The 18,649-nt window shown below is 41.5% G+C and overlaps 1 protein-coding gene across 1 annotated transcript in view; it reads left to right on the top strand.

Annotated features, from left to right (window-relative positions):
• Nucleotides 1-18,649, top strand: part of sorcs3 (sortilin related VPS10 domain containing receptor 3) — a 200,644-nt gene that overhangs the window by 163,817 nt on the left and 18,178 nt on the right. Inside the window, exons 11-18 of the mRNA XM_024401532.1 lie at nucleotides 1,143-1,245; nucleotides 6,388-6,464; nucleotides 6,675-6,766; nucleotides 8,319-8,426; nucleotides 8,894-9,011; nucleotides 12,308-12,441; nucleotides 14,494-14,607; nucleotides 15,486-15,657. Coding sequence (XP_024257300.1) covers nucleotides 1,143-1,245; nucleotides 6,388-6,464; nucleotides 6,675-6,766; nucleotides 8,319-8,426; nucleotides 8,894-9,011; nucleotides 12,308-12,441; nucleotides 14,494-14,607; nucleotides 15,486-15,657 — 918 coding nt within the window. The remainder of the gene's footprint in view (nucleotides 1-1,142; nucleotides 1,246-6,387; nucleotides 6,465-6,674; nucleotides 6,767-8,318; nucleotides 8,427-8,893; nucleotides 9,012-12,307; nucleotides 12,442-14,493; nucleotides 14,608-15,485; nucleotides 15,658-18,649) is intronic.

The raw sequence follows: 18,649 nt of genomic DNA, 5'->3' as shown, positions 1-18,649 counted from the left end.
AAAATGCACAAGAAAAAAAATATAACGACTTGGGGCTAGCCATTGTAAATTCAGAGTCACTCGCCCCAACAGTACGTGTGTGGCGGGGGTACCTGTACCAGACAGGGGAGACAGGCCAGGGCAGACAGTGAACAGATTGCCAGAAAGAATCCAAGCAGCAGTGCAGCAGGCAATGGGAGTAGGTGTCACACCCACTTGGGAGAATATTTTATTTCTGTAGGTGGATTTCTTGTAGAAAATGCCAGTGGGATGGTCTCTGAACAGCGAGAGGGGGCGTCAAAGGCTTCGGAATTTGGGCGGGGTAATCTGTGAGACTCCTGCCATTTATTGGGTTCGAAGGCTTCGACACCTCTCACTTCACACATCCGTGCTAATTGAAGCTGTATCTGGTCTCAGTCCCAGGGCGGATGGAGTCCTCAGGTCTCTGCTGTTTGTTTGCCAGGGCACTCTCTGTATAATTTGGAAAAATGAATCCTTGGTCATGGTGACCCTTCCAGGAAATTTGGTACAAAACTAGGTTCTAGGTTTGGAGTTTTGAATTGGGAGTGAAGGTTATGCTGTGGAGGGCAGCATCCTGTATATGTCCCTGACGAAATATCCAAGTTTGTCTAACTCCAAATCTACCTTTTTGTAAAAAACATGTTTTAAAAATGTGAGAGCTCACATGTAGCTGTGTCTCCCTCTCTCTCATTCTCTCCCTTGACTTGATGATTTTATGTATAGACCCTCCCTGTATTAATGACTGATAACGACAATTAAGACAAACTATGGAGAGGCAGCATGTTTTGTTTTGGTCACAAAATAATATTTTTTTTTGTATAGTTTAACTGCCTATGTTAGCATTGTTACTAGCATTTGGTGTTAATGTAACTCACGGGAAGACTTCAGAATCAAAATGATTCTATTAGGCATTATCTTCAGGCTTTCTGAGATGAAAGCTTAATAAAGACAGCATGGCAGCTTTTCTTTTCCTTATCTCAAGGACCTTCTCTTGAAATAAAAAAGCATATGCTTTGTGCACCTTTAAAGATCAACCCTTTAAAGGACCTTTAGTGTTCTATGTAACATTGGGGATTTGATTGACCAGTGTATAAGTGTATAATGACTTCGTCAAATATAATGGACTCTCTGTCATTTCTCAGCCCTTCTGTTCGCTCCATCTCCAACTGCAGACGTCTGAAAATCCCTACCTGTCAGGCAGCATATCAACCAAGGCCTCAGCACCGGGAATCATAGTGGCCACAGGTGAGAGAATACAGAATGAACATTTGATAGATTAGATTAGATTACCTTATTGTCCACTTATGTGGAAATTCACTTGACTGAATAGAAAGACATCTATTCAATGTAGGTAATGTTACAAAAGGAGAATAGCTGTCTATCATTTCCAGTTAGTGCTGAAATTCCATATGATTGTGAATATTATGATGATTATCCAATCCCTAACATTACTGATAGACACACTGTAGCACTTCAGATGTTGTCCTTAATCACAGACATTTTGGTGATGCAAAGTCACTCTGTTTATTTAAGTGGGCCAGTGCAGACTGAGGACACATGACACAGCAGATTATGTTTGTGTGTGAGTGTGTGTTCGGGTAGCTCTACACAACCCTCTGCTTTGGCCCAGGTCATCACTCGCCCCGGCGCCCTCACACACACACACACACACACACACACACACACACACACACACACACACACACACACACACACAGCTGGCAGCTGGTGCAGAGATCAGGTGGTAACACTGAAACACGATGTAGCTCAAAACTCACACCTGACACTGAACAGTGGTTGGGGGATATCACAAGGCATCAAGAAAGTGGAGATACAGTGGGGCAAAAAAAGTATTTTGTCAGCCACCAATTGTGCAAGTTCTCCCACTTAAAAAGATGAGAGAGGCCTGTAATTTTCATCATAGGTACACTTCACTTCACAGACAAAATGAGAAAATCACATTGTAGGATTTTTTATGAATTTATTTGCAAATTATGGTGGAAAATAAGTATTTGGTCAATAACAAAAGTTTATCTCAATTCTTTGTTATATACCCTTTGTTGGCAATGACAGAGGTCAAATGTTTTCTGTAAGTCTTCACAAGGTTTTCCTACACTGTTGCTGGTATTTTGGCCCATTCCTCCATGCAGATCTCCTGTAGAGCAGTGATGTTTTGGGGCTGTTGCTGGGCAACACGGACTTTCAACTCCCTCCAAAGATTTTCTATGGGGTTGAGATCTGGAGACTGGCTAGGCCACTCCAGGACCTTGAAATGCTTCTTATGAAGCCACTCCTTCGTTGCCCGGGCGGTGTGTTTGGGATCATTGTCATGCTGAAAGACCCAGCCAAGTTTCATCTTCAATGCCCTTGCTGATGGAAGGAGGTTTTCACTCAAAATCTCACGATACATGGCCCCATTCATTCTTTCCTTTACACGGATCAGTCGTCCTGGTCCCTTTGCAGAAAACAGCCCCAAAGCATGATGTTTCCACCCCCATGCTTCACAGTAGGTATGGTGTTTTTGGATGCAACTCAGCATTCTTCGTTTTTACCAAAAAGTTATATTTTGGTTTCATCTGACCATATGACATTCTCCCAATCTTCTTCCGGATCATCCAAATGCTCTCTAGCAAACTTCAGACCTGGACATGTACTGGCTTAAGCAGGGGGACACATCTAGCACTGCAGGATTTGAGTCCCTGGCGGCGTAGTGTGTTACTGATGGTAGGCTTTGTTACTTTGGTCCCAGCTCTCTGCATGTCATTCACTAGGTCCCCCCGTGTGGTTCTGGGATTTTTGCTCACCGTTCTTGTGATAATTTTGACCCCACGGGGTGAGATCTTGCGTGGAGCTCCAGATCGAGGAAGATTATCAGTGATCTTGTGTGTCTTCCATTTCCTAATAATTGCTCCCACAGTTTATTTCTTCAAACCAAGCTGCTTACCTATTGCAGATTCAGGCTTCCCAGCCTGGTGCAGGCCTACAATTTTGTTTCTGGTGTCCTTTGACAGCTCTTTGGTCTTGGCCATAGTGGAGCTTGGAGTGTGACTGTTTGAGGTTGTGGACAGGTGTCTTTTATACTGATAACAAGTTCAAACAGGTGCCATTAATACAGGTAACGAGTGGAGGACAGAGGAGCCTCTTAAAGAAGAAGTTACAGGTCTGTGAGAGCCAGAAATCTTGCTTGTTTGTAGGTGACCAAATACTTATTTTCCACCATAATTTGCAAATCAATTCATTAAAAGTCCTACAATGTGATTTTCTGGGATTTTATCTCTCATTTTGTCTGTCATAGTTGAAGTGTACCTATGATGAAAATTACAGGCCTCTCTCATCTTTTTAAGTGGGAGAACTTGCACAATTGGTGGCTGACTAAATATTGTTTTGCCCCACTGTATATGCTCAGAGAGGAAAATGTTACATCATTGCTGAAGAAAAACTGAGCAATATCAAATCAAAGTTTATTTGTCACATGTTACAGTGAAATGCTTACTTACAGGATCTAAACAACAGTGCAATTTCTAAAAATAAAGATATGAGGTGAACAATAGATAAGTAAAGAAATGAAAACAACTGTAAAAAGCCTGTGAAAAACAATAGGTGTGAGGCTATATACAGCAGTGAGGCTATAACAGTAGCGAGGTCATATACAGTCATCGGTTAGTCAGGCTGATTGAGGTCGTATGTATATGTAGATATAGTTAAAGTGACTTTGCATATATGAAAAACAAAGAAAAGCAGTAGCGTAAAAGAGGGGTTGGCGGGTGGTGGGTGGCGGGACACAATGCAGATAGCCCAGGTAGCCAATGTGTGGGGGCACCGGTTAGTCAGGCTAATTGAGGTAGTATGTACATGAATGTATGGTTAAAGTGACTATGCATATATGATAAACAGAGAGTAGCAGCAACGTAAAAGAGGGGTTGGGGGGCACACAATGCAAATAGTCCGGGTAGCCATTTGATTACCTGTTCAGGAGTCTTACAGCTTGGGGGTAAAAACTGTTGAGAAGCCTTTTTGTCCTAGACTTGGCACTCCAGTACCGCTTGCCATGCGATAGTAGAGGAAACAGTCTATGACTGGGGTGGCTGGGGTCTTTGACAATTTTTAGGGCCTGACACCTCCTTGTGTAGAGGTCCTGGATGGCAGGCAGCTTAGCCCCATGATGTACTGGGCCGTATGCACTACCCTCTGTAGTGCCTTGCGGTCGGAGGTGATGCAGAGAGGGTACGCTCGATGTTGCAGCTGTAGAACCTTTTGAGGATCTGAGGACCCATGCAAATCTTTTTAATTTCCTGAGGGGGAATAGGCTTTGTCATGCCCTCTTCACGACTGTCTTGGTGTGTTTGGACCATTATAGTTTGTTGGTGATGTGTACACCAAGGAAATTGAAGCTCTCAACCTGCTGCACTACAGCCCAGTCGATGAGAATGGGGGCGTGCTCAGTCCTCCTTTTCCTGTCGTCTACAATCATCTCCTTACTCTTGGTTACGTTGAGGGATAGGTTGTTATTCTGGCACCACCTGGCCAGGTCTCTGACATCCTCCCTATAGGCTGTCTCGTCGTTGTCGGTGATCAGGCCTACCACTGTTGTGTCGTCTGCAAACGTAATGATGGTGTTGGAGTTGTGCCTGGCCACGCAGTCATGGGTGAGCAGGAGGTACAAGAGGGGACTCAGCACGCACCCCTGAAGGTCTCCACGGTTGAGGATCAGCGTGGCAGATGTGTTGCTACCTACCCTCACCACTTGGGGGCGGCCCGTCAGGAAGTCCAGGATCCAGTTGTAGAGGGAGGTGTTTAGTCCCAGGATCCTTAGCTTAGTGATGAGCTATGAAAGTAGTATGATGTTGAACGCTGAGCTGTAGTCAATGAATAGCATTCTCACGTAGGTGTTCCTTTTTTCCAGGTGGGAAAGAGCATTGTGGAGTGCAATAGAGATTGCATCATCTGATCTTTTTGGGTGGTATGCTAATTGGAGTGGTTCTAGGGTTGCTGGGATAATGGTGTTGATGTGAGCCATTACCAGCCTTTCAAAGCACTTCGTGGTTACGGACATGAGTGCTACGGGTCTGTAGTCATTTAGGCAAGTTGCCTTCGTGTTCTTGGGCAGAGGGACTATGGTGGTCTGCTTGAAACATGTTGGTATTACAGACTCAATCAGGGACATGTTGAAAATGTCAGTGAAGATACCTGCCAGTTGGTCAGCACATTCCCGGAGCACACGTCCTGGTAATCCATTTGGCCGTGCAGCCTTGTGAATGTTGACCTGTTTAAAGGTCTGACTCACGTCGGCTACAGAGAGCGTGATCTCACAGTCGTCCGGAACAGCTGAGGCTCTCATGTATATGTCAATGTTGCTTGCCTCGAAGCGAGCATAAAAGTGATTTAGCTCATCTGGTAGGCTTGTGTCACTCTGCAGCTCGCGGCTGTGCTTCCCTTTGTAGTCTGTAATAGTATGCAAGCCCTGCCACATAAAACTAGTGTCAGAGCCGGTGTAGTACGATTCAATCTTAGCCCTGTATTGACGCTCTTCCTGTTTGATGGTTCGTCGCATGGCATAGCAGGATTTCTTGTAAGTTTCCGAGTCCCGCACCTTGAAAGCGGCAGCTCTAGCCTTTAGCTCAGTGCGAATGTTGCCTGTAATCCATGGCTTCTGGTTGGGGTATGTACGTACAGTCACTGTGGGGACGACGTCCTCAATGCACCTATTGATAAAGCCAGTGACCGATGTGGTGTACTCCTCAATGCCATTGGAATAATCCCGAAACATGTTCCAGTCTGTGATAGCAAAACAGTCCTGTAGCTTAGCATCTGGTTCATCTGACCACTTTTTTTACAGACCGAGTCACTGGTGCTTCCTGCTTTATTTTTTGCTTGTAAACAGGAATCAGGAGGATAGAATTGTGGTTGGATTTACCAAATGGAGGGCGAGGGAGAGCTTTGTACGCGTCTCCGTGTGTAGAGTACAGGTGATCTAGAATGTTTTCCCGCTGGTTGCACATTTGACATGTTGATAGAAATTAAGTAGAACTGATTTAAGTTTCTCTGCATTAAAGTCTGCGGCCACTAGGAGCGTCACCTCTGGTTGAGTGGTTTCCTGTTCGCTGATTTCCTTAAACAGTTGACTGAGTGCGGTCTTAGTGCCAGCATCTATCTGTGCTGGTAAATAAACAGCCACGAGTGTATAGCTGAAAACTCTCTAGGCAAATAGTGTGGTCTGCATTTTAAAATGTTACATCATTGCTTAAGAAAAACTGAGCAATATCCATCCAATCATGAATGGTTGTTCTTCTCCTCTCTGCATCTATTCTTCATTGTAATTTACACCATCTTCATATTTTCAGCATCATTTGAATATTTAACTAATGCTTTGTTCCATTTTTATCACAGGGAATATTGGGTCTGAGCTGTCGTATAATAATGTTGGAATGTTCATCTCATCTGATGCTGGTAACAACTGGAGACATGTGAGTTTGGACTGAATTTGGGGGTAAAATCTAAGTTATTCTAATCATATATTTGAATGTTGTAGTTTGTAAAATATATTTTTTGGACAGCTGGTTCTGCCTTTTGATCTTGAGGTGTTATGAAACTCTCAGAGTTCAGCTAGATGTGTACAAATGGTAACTGTGTGTAAATCATATATTATATTGAATGGGCTGTGTGTCCTGTTTCAGATATTCGAGGAGGAACACAATGTCTGGTTTCTGGATAAAGGAGGGGCCCTTGTCGCTGTGAAACAACCAACCGTCCCCACTAGGCATTTACAGTAGGTTTAAATCTAGTTCAGTGTTTGTATATCTGATAACTGGTTGTAACATGTTAGTACTTCTATTGATGGAAAGAAAACGTTTTTAATTTCACTTTATATATGATTAAACGTATGCAATAAAGATGCAAACATGTTGTCAAAAATCTAAATTGGGGGAAAGTGTTTTTCTTCACCAAGTCCCCCTTTTAGTACTTTAACACTGACCATCCTATTCTAAATTGGAGTGCCTACGTTTTGCCTCAGTGAAGACCAACTCAACTGAAACCACATCTCTCTTCTTCTTAATATCACTTTAGGAAAACATTTAGAAATTACTTTTAGCACCAGTCAAGTGTGGAGGATTCCTTCCTTCCTGGTTGTGTCTCCTAGATGATTTAAGTGCACTAGTGGAGGAAAGGAACACAGTAGAAGCCCTCATATCGGACCAGTTTTGAAATAGTATTTTTTTCTTTCAGTGTTTAATTGAGACATTTAATTGTCTAGAGGGCCAGGTGGGTGGGGGTTGCGCTTTTGGGCCAAGTAATGGGCCAGGTAATGGCAACTAAAGTATTTGAAAGATAAATACTATTTGAACCCATGCAAGCGCTGTAGAAACCAATCGTGTCTCTCTCTCTTTCGCTCTTCAGAGCTAGGGGTAACAGAACATTTCCTGGCCCTGGTGTCCTCCTAATAGATGTGCATCAATACTTTGTCTGTTGTCTGAACTTTTAACCAGATGAAGGCATGCTGGCCCATGGAGGTTGGGATGGAAGCTGCAACAAGGGGGCTGCTGCTTCTTGTATCCTAGTGCAAGAGTCTGCCTTGTTGAGTGTTGTTCCCAACCTTGTCACACACAGTACTCCAGTGTTCTCACATCTGAAGTGATGTTGATGAGATGTCAGAATCAATAGAGAACAAGCCCAGAGGATGAAAGTTACCCATTCTCTTTTTCTTTTTTTTTCTTTGTCTCCCCACACCTCTCCGCCCCTGTTTTGTAGTCGTTAGAGCATGAAACGGTTCTATTCTGGTTTGTTTTGTGTGTTGTGTTTTTTCTTCTACATCACCGTCACTGTAGACTGTCAGTAAACTTAAGACTTTGAGTTTTCTCTTCAAGTTGTTATGCCTTTGATAGTCAAACACAGTTATGTTGTTTTATTCTTCTTCTATTCAGCAGAACGTGTACTAATTGTAGTCAATTAGATACAACCTGAGATTCAGCGGGTGACTGTCTATGGAGACTATTCACTACACTGATCTTGAGAGAGCGTCACCCTGAGAGCATCAGGGCTAGAATTCAGAGTAGTAATACTAATCCAGGATCAAATCCCACCGGTCCCGTATAATCTCATTCGATATGATCTAAAAGGTAAAACTGATCCTAGATCAGCACTCCAAGTCAGAATGATAAATATTGACCTTCTTGTTACCGCCAGTCTGAGATGTGAATGGTTGCAGCCCAAATGACACCCTTTTTCCTAGTAGGCTTCACTACTTTAGACCAGAGGCCTGTAGACCCTGGGTGCCATTTGGGATTCATTCAATGTGTTATTGTGTTGTTACTCTGTTACAGAATCAGTTTTGATGAAGGGCGTCAGTGGACCAGACACAGCTTCTCCTTGGTGCCTCTGTTCGTGGACGGGATGCTGGTGGAGGCAGGGACAGAGAACCAGATCATGACGTGAGTCTGGACAATAGAGTAATCGAGGGATGACGTGCAGTGATGAATGATCTAGAGACGGGGGGATGACGTTCTTTTGTCCTCTGTAGGAAGTCTTAGATGGAGAAAAGGAAGGAGGACGTGTTTAATCTTTCTGTCTTCCATTGTTTTGGGACTCTGTTCCTTTTGGTGAAAGGGAAAGGGATGGAGGGATGAGATGGATGACATAATGTGTCTCTCCATCTTGTTCTCTTGGGAACCATGATCCTCTTGGAGGGAAGATATGTGGGGATGGGGAGGAGTTTTAATTCAACGATTGCTGATGTCTCATCTTTATTAACAGACGTTTAAATGGGAGAAAATATTTGATTCATAAGGGTTGTCAGTCTGTTAGCTTAGGACTGAATGCCCCATTGGTGAAACCTTGTAGCGCTGACAACCCTTGTCGAGTTATATTAACTTATGTATCCATCCTTTGGTTTCTCAAGGTTTTTTGGACATTTCAGCCATAGGTCTGAGTGGCAGCTTATCAAGATAGACTACAAGTCCATCTTCAACAGGAAATGTACAGAAGGAGACTATCAGACGTGGCACCTTCACAACAAGGTAATACCTCTTAAACAGGAAGTCAGTCCAACTTGTCAATATCTGTCCTCATTACTTAATAACAATGTATTTACATGCTAGTTAGGGACTGTACGTTATATAATGACGATACTTGGAGAAAATCGGACCTCTCTGAAAAGAAAATGGATGGTCCTTCCTTCAGTAAAATACATTTATACCCGACCCTCCCTTAATGATAAAAAAGTGACCCTCCCCTATACCCCAAATAATAATGAAAACATCAAGTGGAGAGCAGAGAATATGCCTACCATTTACCTTCACTCCTAGGACAGACCAGAGCTTTTGATATGCAGTTTTAGAAACCGTTCTTCATTTTATTAGATGGCAAAGTAGCTAGAAAGTTGTGGGTTCAAAGACCACCGCGGACAAGGGTAGTGGTGAAAATATATCAATTATAACAAAAGCACTGCAGGAATCTATCATCTTATTTGCGTTCCCCAAAATAGCCTTTTATTAACACATTTCATGCAATTCTACATAATTTGACATGACTGGAGACAGGCAGAATTTTTTTTAATAGCAAAGCAGAGCATGAACGAATGACGAATGGACGAATGAGCGCATGCTGCAGGGCCAGCGAGGTTTTGATTTCTCTACAGGCTATTGTTAAAAATAGAGGATAGTCTATGTCTGAAACAGTGCTAAAGTTGTCTATCAACTGTAAAAAGTGAGCACAACAGAACCAGTTACAACTGAAGTACATGATCATCAATTCATTTGAGAAAAAAGCCATTAGTTGTTTAACACAGCAACAAAAAAAATTGGGGGAAACATTTTCTATTTTATTCCGTGATATTATCGGGAAGTAAGGTAAGACCCAAGTGCTGACTGTGTGAAGTAACAGTGTTTATTGTGACAACAGGGGCAGGCAGATGACAGGTCAAGGCAGGGAGGCGTTGATAATCCAGAGTAGAGGCCAGGAAGGCAGGCAGGCTCAGGGGCAGGCAGAGTGGTCAGGTGGGCGGGTACAGGTTCAGGACAGGCAAGGGTCAAAAACCAGGAGGATGAGGAAAAAGAGATACTTGGGAAAAACAGGAGCTGAGACAAAATGCTGGTAGGCTTGAACACACAAGACGAACTGGCAACAGACAGACAGAAAACACAGGTATAAATATCCAGAGGATAAGTGGGGAAGATGGGTGACACCTGGAGGGGGTGGAGACAAGCACAAAGACAGGTGAAACAGATCAGGACGTGACAGATAGTGTTGCTGCAAAATAGATTTGTGTAGATTGTGATTAAGGCATGGGAGTATAAGAGCATTTGCTAGTCTAAATGAACAAACTAGGCATGCGTATTGTAGCTCACCTCATGATCCTCAAACCAAAGACTAACCAAACTCGTGTTTCTATTTAATTTTCAGTAATTTATTTTATTTCATTTAATACCGCCTTAATGCGAAATGTACTGTATAGGCATGTTTTTGAAATGCTGTGCACGCCTGCCAGCCTGTAGCATGTCACAAATGTTTCTCAATTGATTTCTTAAATGGCAGGCTATAGCCTGGAAATAATAATACTATAATAGTACATTTTTGTTCCTTCTTAGGCTACCTGTTTTTCCTCCTGACTGATTTAGAGTTATTATGTTGTTTAATAACCTGTTAAAATGTCGAACGTCAATTGATAGTGACAGAATCACACGTTACTTCTCAAGCAAAGTACATTTCTTGTCTCCTCGGCAATAGAAGGTTGTAGCGTAGCCTCTGCATGGCATAGAGACAAACCAAAAATGACCCATATGCATTGGGGTGGCAGGGAAGCCTAGTGGTTAGAACGTTGGACTAGTAACTGGAAAGGTTGCAAGTTCAAACCCCCGCGCTGACAAGGTACAAATCTGTCGTTCAGTGGCAGTTAACCCACTGTTCCTAGGCCATCATTGAAAATAAGAATTTGTTCTTAACTGACTTGCCTGGTTAAATAAATGTAAAATAACATTTAAAAAATCGGAGTCTCGTCTTTCCCTGGCAATTTTCAGGTTGTTTCTAGCATAAAGAATTGCGGATTAAAGTGTCCTTAAATATCACTTCATATAATCAGGTCCATACACTTTTATTTCCAAAATAACAAGCTAACAAGGGGTTAGGCCTATGCTTTTGGCCATGCTCTTTAACAAAAGCCACAATACCCTCACATACTGTACCTCCTCATTTCGATCCCTTGTTTTAACTTAACACGCCACGCTCTTCACTGACACAGATATTTAAGGAGTGTATGGTGACTGAAGGAAATGGCTGACAGTCTGTGGAAAGTAGACTATCATTTCATCTGTCAAACAGGTAGGCCTACCTCTTATTTCTTGAATAAGAGAAATAGTCTTCAACACAAAGCCCTCTTGTTCTTAAAGTCAAATTAAACTGCTGCTGCTTCCTAGTAATGTAAGTTACGTAAATGACTTGAATATGGCTTATGGTGAGGCCAAAAACTCTGATAAATAGCTTCATTATTGGCAACAAAACATATGTTTTTATTAATATCAATTCTATCAGTAGCAAGTTCACCTCGAGTCTTCCGTTTCATCTTCATTCTCTCCCTCTCAAACTGAACAGGGCATCAGTAGGCCTAGTCTGCAAGCACAGATATACACTTTTCTGGACAAATAAAATAAAAAATCCGGAATAAGTCTTTGACTCGCCTCCTGAAGTGCCATCGTACACAGCACAGTCATTTGTTAGGCAGCACTAAAGGCTTTACATCAGCAAGAGCAGGACAAGTCGGGGCTCATGATTGGGAGCACCTATCCATTGCAGTGTGTAATGCAGTGAAACCTAGTTTATATACACCACCACAGCAACGCAAAAACTCAGGAAGAAAGTACATTTTCTTAGAAATGTAACTTTGCCCTTTGCTTCTCCAGAAAATGCTCTTTATATAGCCTAGGCTTATAGCATATTGTATAGTCTATGGATCATTTTATTGTGACCACAGTAGTGGCACACATCGAGATAGTAGAATCATTCTCAAAACCTGAGCAATTTGGCATTTAATCGATTACAAATTACCTGACCCTCCCCTGGCCAAAATAAAATAATAAAAAACCCTCCTCCTGACTGAAATTTAAAAAGCATGACCCTTCCCCATTATCCTCCGGGTACCAATGTTTTTACAAGGTTGATGCAGTGTACTTACAGTGTTTGGCTAGTTCCAATAAGCTCAATAGGTTAACATAAGAATGGTTTGACTTGCTGTTCTATGTGAATTTGACATTTGAAAATGATATAGTGTAATCCCATGTGCGTTCACTATATGGATTAATATCCTGTATGTGTTTCACAGGGCGAGCCGTGTGTGATGGGCCAGAAACAGATCTATATGAAACGCAGACCAGGAAACTATTGCATGCTGGGAAAAGACTACGCCAAAGTCCTCTCTGCTGAATCGTGTATCTGTCGGGCCCACGACTTTGAATGGTAATTATAGTGTACTAGTATAATAACTCACAATTGCAGTAAAATAGAACACATGAAAACATGTATTTTTATCACAAATCTAAACATGAGTAGATCAACAGAAGTTTCATTGTCCATAAAAGAGAGAGACATTTGTACGATGCTTTGTGTATGTTGTCCCATTTAATTTAATGTATGTTGTATGTTGTATGTTGTATGTTGTCCCATTGGAATTAATACACTATTTCAGGATCCCATTAATTTGGTTCATTTTCGGTGTCAGCGCTCCAATTATCAGATATTTTGGGGGATAATTTGCTCCTAACGTCTGTCTCTCTGCTTAGCTTGTTTTGCGATGTTTATAATAACGTAGAGAAAATGAGGGGTGTTAATAGGACTGTAGGAGTTTTTTTTTTTTTTTTATCTTCAAAAGGCAGGGAAAAGAAAAGCAATGATACATTTTTATATAAATGCCAGCGGTGTAAGGTCAGACAGTATGAGTTTTAATTAGAATCCATTCGTCTCCAGTGATAGTTGTTTTTAATTATTTTGGACTGAAATGATTATATGATACATTTCACAAACTTCCTGACCACATGGCATGTCTCTCTCTCTCTCCCTTGCTATCTCTTTCTCTCTCTCACACTCTCTTTCTATCTATCTCTACAGCTGGTGATAGAGACAGTGAAATTCAAAAATAAAAAAAACAATCTCTTTGGGAAACTTCAATGTTCAGAGTGAAAAACAACAAAACGTTTAATTGACTTTGAAGTGTTCACAAAAGTCAAGGGCTGAAATGTTTACTGGTTGCGTATTGTGTAACAGGGTGACATTGCACCGGCCTGTTGTTCTGTTGTTCTGTGAACAAAAGGTCCAGGGGTTGATTCCAAAGTGGGACAGTGACCAGACTGAAAACAGAGGTTATATACTGAACAAAAATATAAACACAACATGCAACAATTTCCAATAAACTACTGACTTACAGTTCATGAGAGAAATTTCTGGGGATCTTTTATTTCAGCTCATGAAACAGGGGACCAACATGTTGTGTTTATGTTTTTGTTCAGTGTATATACATATGTATAACACTGTATATATTATATTAATAATATGTGAGGAGAGATTAGTATTAATACGTAACCAAAACACGCTGGGAATCTGCACGACTATAATGTACTAAACTGGACACCATACTTTTCTGTGACTTACTGGAAAGAAATGTAATCTATGCGTTACCAAAGCTGTGATTCAATGGTGCTGTTATGTCCTTAACTGGACACTGTACCCTCATTGGACTCACTCGGTCCCTTATAACTATTATCCCGACCAACCAAAACACCATAACTTCACTTGACAGCCTGTCAATAAATTGGGGGAGGTTCTAAATCACACTGAGGTCAGACCAGGCTATAGGGAGTCCTAGACGGACCTCAGGCTTTGTTGCTTCCTGTTAGTTCTGGCTAGGTAATTAATTGATAAATCAATGACAGTTTCGTTATTAGAATGGGCACTTGCCTAACCTGCTTTGCCCAGATGTAAATCACTTTTGATTTGGACGTAGCTAACGTCAGCTGGTGGAAGTCAGCCATCCGTGACCTGGCTGCCTGTGTTGACATGGAGACCCCCAGGGCTCAGTCTTCCTACCTCGGCTGATCTGGAGCATTTGTCAACCGCAGCCCAATCAATATATAATAATGATGTGTTGCAATGCAATAAATATCTATTATTTGTATTATGCTGAGGGGATAGGAAAGAGAAGCTGTAACATAACACAGGAATAACTGTTGGTCCTTTGGCTCAAAATCATATCAAATTGTATTTATCACATTCCTAAACACAAGGTGTAGACGAACAGTGAAATGCTTACTTACGGGCTCTTCCCAACAATGCAGAGAGAAAAATATAGAAAAGTAATAATAAATACATAGAACAACGATAACTTGGATATATACATGGGTTCCAGTACCGAGTTGACCTGCAGATGTATGAGGCAATTGAGGTAGATATGTACATATACAGTAGGTAGAGGTAAAGTGTTGATATTGATCACATTCTGTATGTGATTTGTTATAGTGATTATGGTTATGAACGGCGTAGAGAAGGGAACTGTCTACCAGCGTTCTGGTTCAACCCAGCTGTTGTCTCAAGGAGCTGCAGCCAAGGACAGAAGTACCTCAACAGCACAGGGTGAGTTGCACACAGGGACACTATTTTGTAGCGTTTCTATGTTGTCTATTCTAAGTGAAGGCAACCCTTTTGTATATTTCTGCTCAATGGGAGGCCATACTTTATCGCTCTGATGTTTTCCATTTCATTTTGTAAAACATTATGGTGGTCATAATGTGGTCCATGTTAAAAATCCTGAATATGTATCACACATTTCAAAAGAGAGGTACAAAAACACATTCCAGCTTACAGTGGCTACAGTGTCTCTCTGTATAGGTTGGCCAATGCTTCTTCATCTTCCCACTGTAATGAAACACTGTCAGGGTGTCACACACTCTGGCACGGCTCCTAGTGTGAATAGTGATATTGGCTATTTAGGCCTGAGTCATTCACCAGACAGTAGATCTATACTGAGTGACATAGTGTACTTCTGAGAGCTGCAAAGCACTGTCAGGAGTCCTAGGACACAGATTAGGATGCCTCAGGACAGTGGAAGTCTGAGTAGAACGGTTCATCCTTCATTTATGCATCCGCCTCCCCAAGCTTAAAAGTCAAGTTTTGTCCAGGAGTTAGAAAACATGTTGGAGTTTTGTCAATTTGGCCAACAACTACTGTACGTCTTGTGTCAGACATTAACTTTCAGGGTTAAAAGTACTTTTTAAATTAGTAATTACTAAGCATTTTTAAGATCAGTCAAAGAATAGCAAGTCTTGTTCACTAGCTCTCTCTCTTCCACAATCACTTTGAGGTTAAAAATACAATTTTTGAAATTTCCTGTCAAACTTAATTAATGAATGTGAGCAATACCTTAGCCTTGTTAACTAGTAGTGTCATGAAGCCATAACCTCACTAAACCATACTGAACATGTACTAACTCATTCATATGGCATCTTCTTAAGGTACCGAAAAGTGGTGTCCAACAACTGCGTCAAGGGAGTCAAGGACATGTACACACCCAGGAAGCAGATGTGTCCCAACAGGGCTCCAAAAGGCCTTTCTCTCTCCACCAGAGAGGGCAAGCTTACTGCCGACCTGCTCACCAACGTCACCTTCCTAGTGCATCTGGATGAGGTAGGGCTGGGCCAAAAGCCAAAATGGCTTCCTTTTTGTACATCATTATTCTGGGCCTAGGAGCCCAAATGGACGACTTTGTATACATTACTGTTATGAGTTGCATTGATTTTTACCTTAAGTAAAATGGAATGAAAAGTCAATGTGTTTTGTTTTGTTATACATGGTTGTAAAAGTAGTACTAGCATGTGGTGTAAAACTCACTCACTGTAGGCGTGTTACTGAGTGAAATATGGATGTTTTTCCAGACATACGCTTGAAATTATTTCCCTGTTATGTTATCCCATATACACCAACTGCTGAAAGTTTAATTGTAACTTGCAACACAACATCACCCACACACAGCTACAGGACCCAAGCCCTGAGCTGAGAGACAGAGTAAGAGATAAAGACCTAAGAGAGAGAGGCACCCCTGGAGACCCTGTTATAGAGTGAGACTCAGAGTAGCCTCCTTCTAGGGCCAGGGCCTTGTCTCGCTCCCCTCACTCCCTAGACACTGTCCAATCACCTCACATTAAATTCAGGTGGAAGAGGTGCGGAGGCGCTCTGCTCGGTGCGGCGGTGCTTTCCCCCTGCACTGCAGATAAGAAGTGTCTTTCCCACGAGGTCTCTCCCGGGCCCAGCTGTCATATTACAGTGTGATGAGTTGAGGAAATTAGGATTATTCCTCTGATTAGAGAGATATGCCATGTGGTCAAAAAGTTTGTGAAATGTATTTTATAATGATTTCAGTCCCAAAATAATTAAAAACAACTATCACAAGAGACTAATGGAGGTGAAGAATCTTCATGGCATTGGGTTTTATTTAGATTCATGAAGTCCAAGATGGCAGTATTTCTTGGGGAGAGCAAATGAGCCTAAATATGTCATGTGTGGTAATGCTAGGTAGTGAACATGGCAGTTGAGAAAAATAAAAATAAAAAAGGAGAGAGGGAGGGGGAAGAAAGTTTGATGTTTTAAGAGAGGGATGAGATCTGCAGTGTCACACGTCAAGTTTTCATTATCACAAAGTGACCTTATAGCATGTCATGTGTACACCAACCAGATTTACTGTGCATTAGCTACCTTATAGCATGTCATGTGTACACCAACCAGATTTACTGTACATTAGCTACCTTATAGCATGTCATGTGTACACCAACCAGATTTACTGTACATTAGCTACCTTATAGCATGTCATGTGTACACCAACCAGATTTACTGTACATTAGCTACCTTATAGCATGTCATGTGTACACCAACCAGATTTACTGTGCATTAGCTACCTTATAGCATGTCATGTGTACACCAACCAGATTTACTGTACATTAGCTACCTTATAGCATGTCATGTGTACACCAACCAGAACCAATGGAATAGTCCCAAAAGTGCAAATCAGTCCATCTAGCTCTCCAGGCAGGCTCAATCAAACACTCAAAGCATTTTAAAGAAAGCAAAAACGATTTGAACTCAGGTATGACACACCATCAGCACTGACATCACCCCATTTATACCATCCTTTGTGTGTTGACATTCACCTGAACAAGAGTACATTACACAGTCCTACTGTGTCTGGACCTGAACTAACAAAACCCCTCATTGTCAACCAGCACTGCTGTCCAGACCATGATGCTTACCCTATTATGCATTTTGGATTTTGAGGCCCTCTGAGTCACACACGGAGCCACGGACACAAAGCGTGACATTTAGCCAGCATGCCAGCATCAGTCTCATGCAGATTAGCTAGCGATCCCAGGACACCTCGATATAGAACTAGAAGTGTCCAGAGAATGTGAACATCAACAAAAGCCTGAATGACATCGACGCCACTGAAAACCTAAGTGCCATTGCGAGTGACATTTTGGCAAAGGATTGTGGGCCATTACAGTTCCACACAATAACTGCCGACGTTATCCCTTTTCTTCCATTCTATTCTGCCTTTCTTTATTCGGCTTATTCATAGTTTATCATTTTCAGTGTACAATGGCGTGAAATATACCCCCAGAAGCCTTCTCGTGTTTTTATACTCTGCTGTGCTTGAAAAAAAGCAAAACATATAGTGAATAAAATGAAAGAGAGAGAGAGAGCAAGAGACACACACACACACACACAACCTCATTAGGTGTAACAGGCAAACACACTGCTCTCATGGTGGGGCAGAATATGATGCAACCATAATGTTTGGGCTGGTGATGACTGCTTGTGTCTGTGTGTGAATTTAGCCCAGCAGTCTGTTGACTAGTGTACCTGCCACCCTACTGTCTCTTGATTATTACACTACCTTGACCTTCCTGTGGTTCTCTCTCCCTCCATCACACACATGTATGCACACACACAAACTCACACCACAGGGACTCATGTCAGACTCAGGATGCATGCTGATGTAGAGGTGTCACAACACAATCTGTTGGATTACTGAATGGCACTGTGGTTTTGAGTTATTGTATTGAACCACATAAAAAAAAAAAACTTTAATCTTTCTTTAACTAGGCAAGTTGGTTAAGAACAAATTGTTATTTACAATGACGGCCTACCAAGGAATAAATCAAAATCAAATCAAATCAAATTTTATTTGTCACATACACATGGTTAGCAGATGTTAATGCGAGTGTAGCGAAATGCTTGTGCTTCTAGTTCCGACAATGCAGTAATAACCAACAAGTAATCTAACTAACAATTCCAAAACTACTGTCTTATACACAGTGTAAGGGGATAAAGATTTTGTTCTTTGTCAGCTCGGGGATTGAATCCAGCAACCTTTTGGTTACTGGCCCAACGCTCCAACCACTTGGCTACCTGCCACAAACAATGATATGTATTTAAGTCTATAATAAACACAAGTACAAGCATCTAGCCTGGCTCTCAAATACAATGGAATTGTTTTATTTATATATATATATATATATATATATATATATATATATATATATATATATATATATATATATATATATATATTTTTTTTTTAAATGTAACTTTAACTTAATTTTACATTTTTTGTCATAATTGTGTC

The sequence above is a fragment of the Oncorhynchus tshawytscha genome, linkage group LG32 (assembly GCF_018296145.1).
Source record: "Oncorhynchus tshawytscha isolate Ot180627B linkage group LG32, Otsh_v2.0, whole genome shotgun sequence".
Classification (NCBI taxonomy): domain Eukaryota; kingdom Metazoa; phylum Chordata; class Actinopteri; order Salmoniformes; family Salmonidae; genus Oncorhynchus; species Oncorhynchus tshawytscha.
The sequence above is the reverse complement of the archived record's forward strand: the minus strand, read 5'-3'. Positions and strand labels throughout refer to the sequence as shown.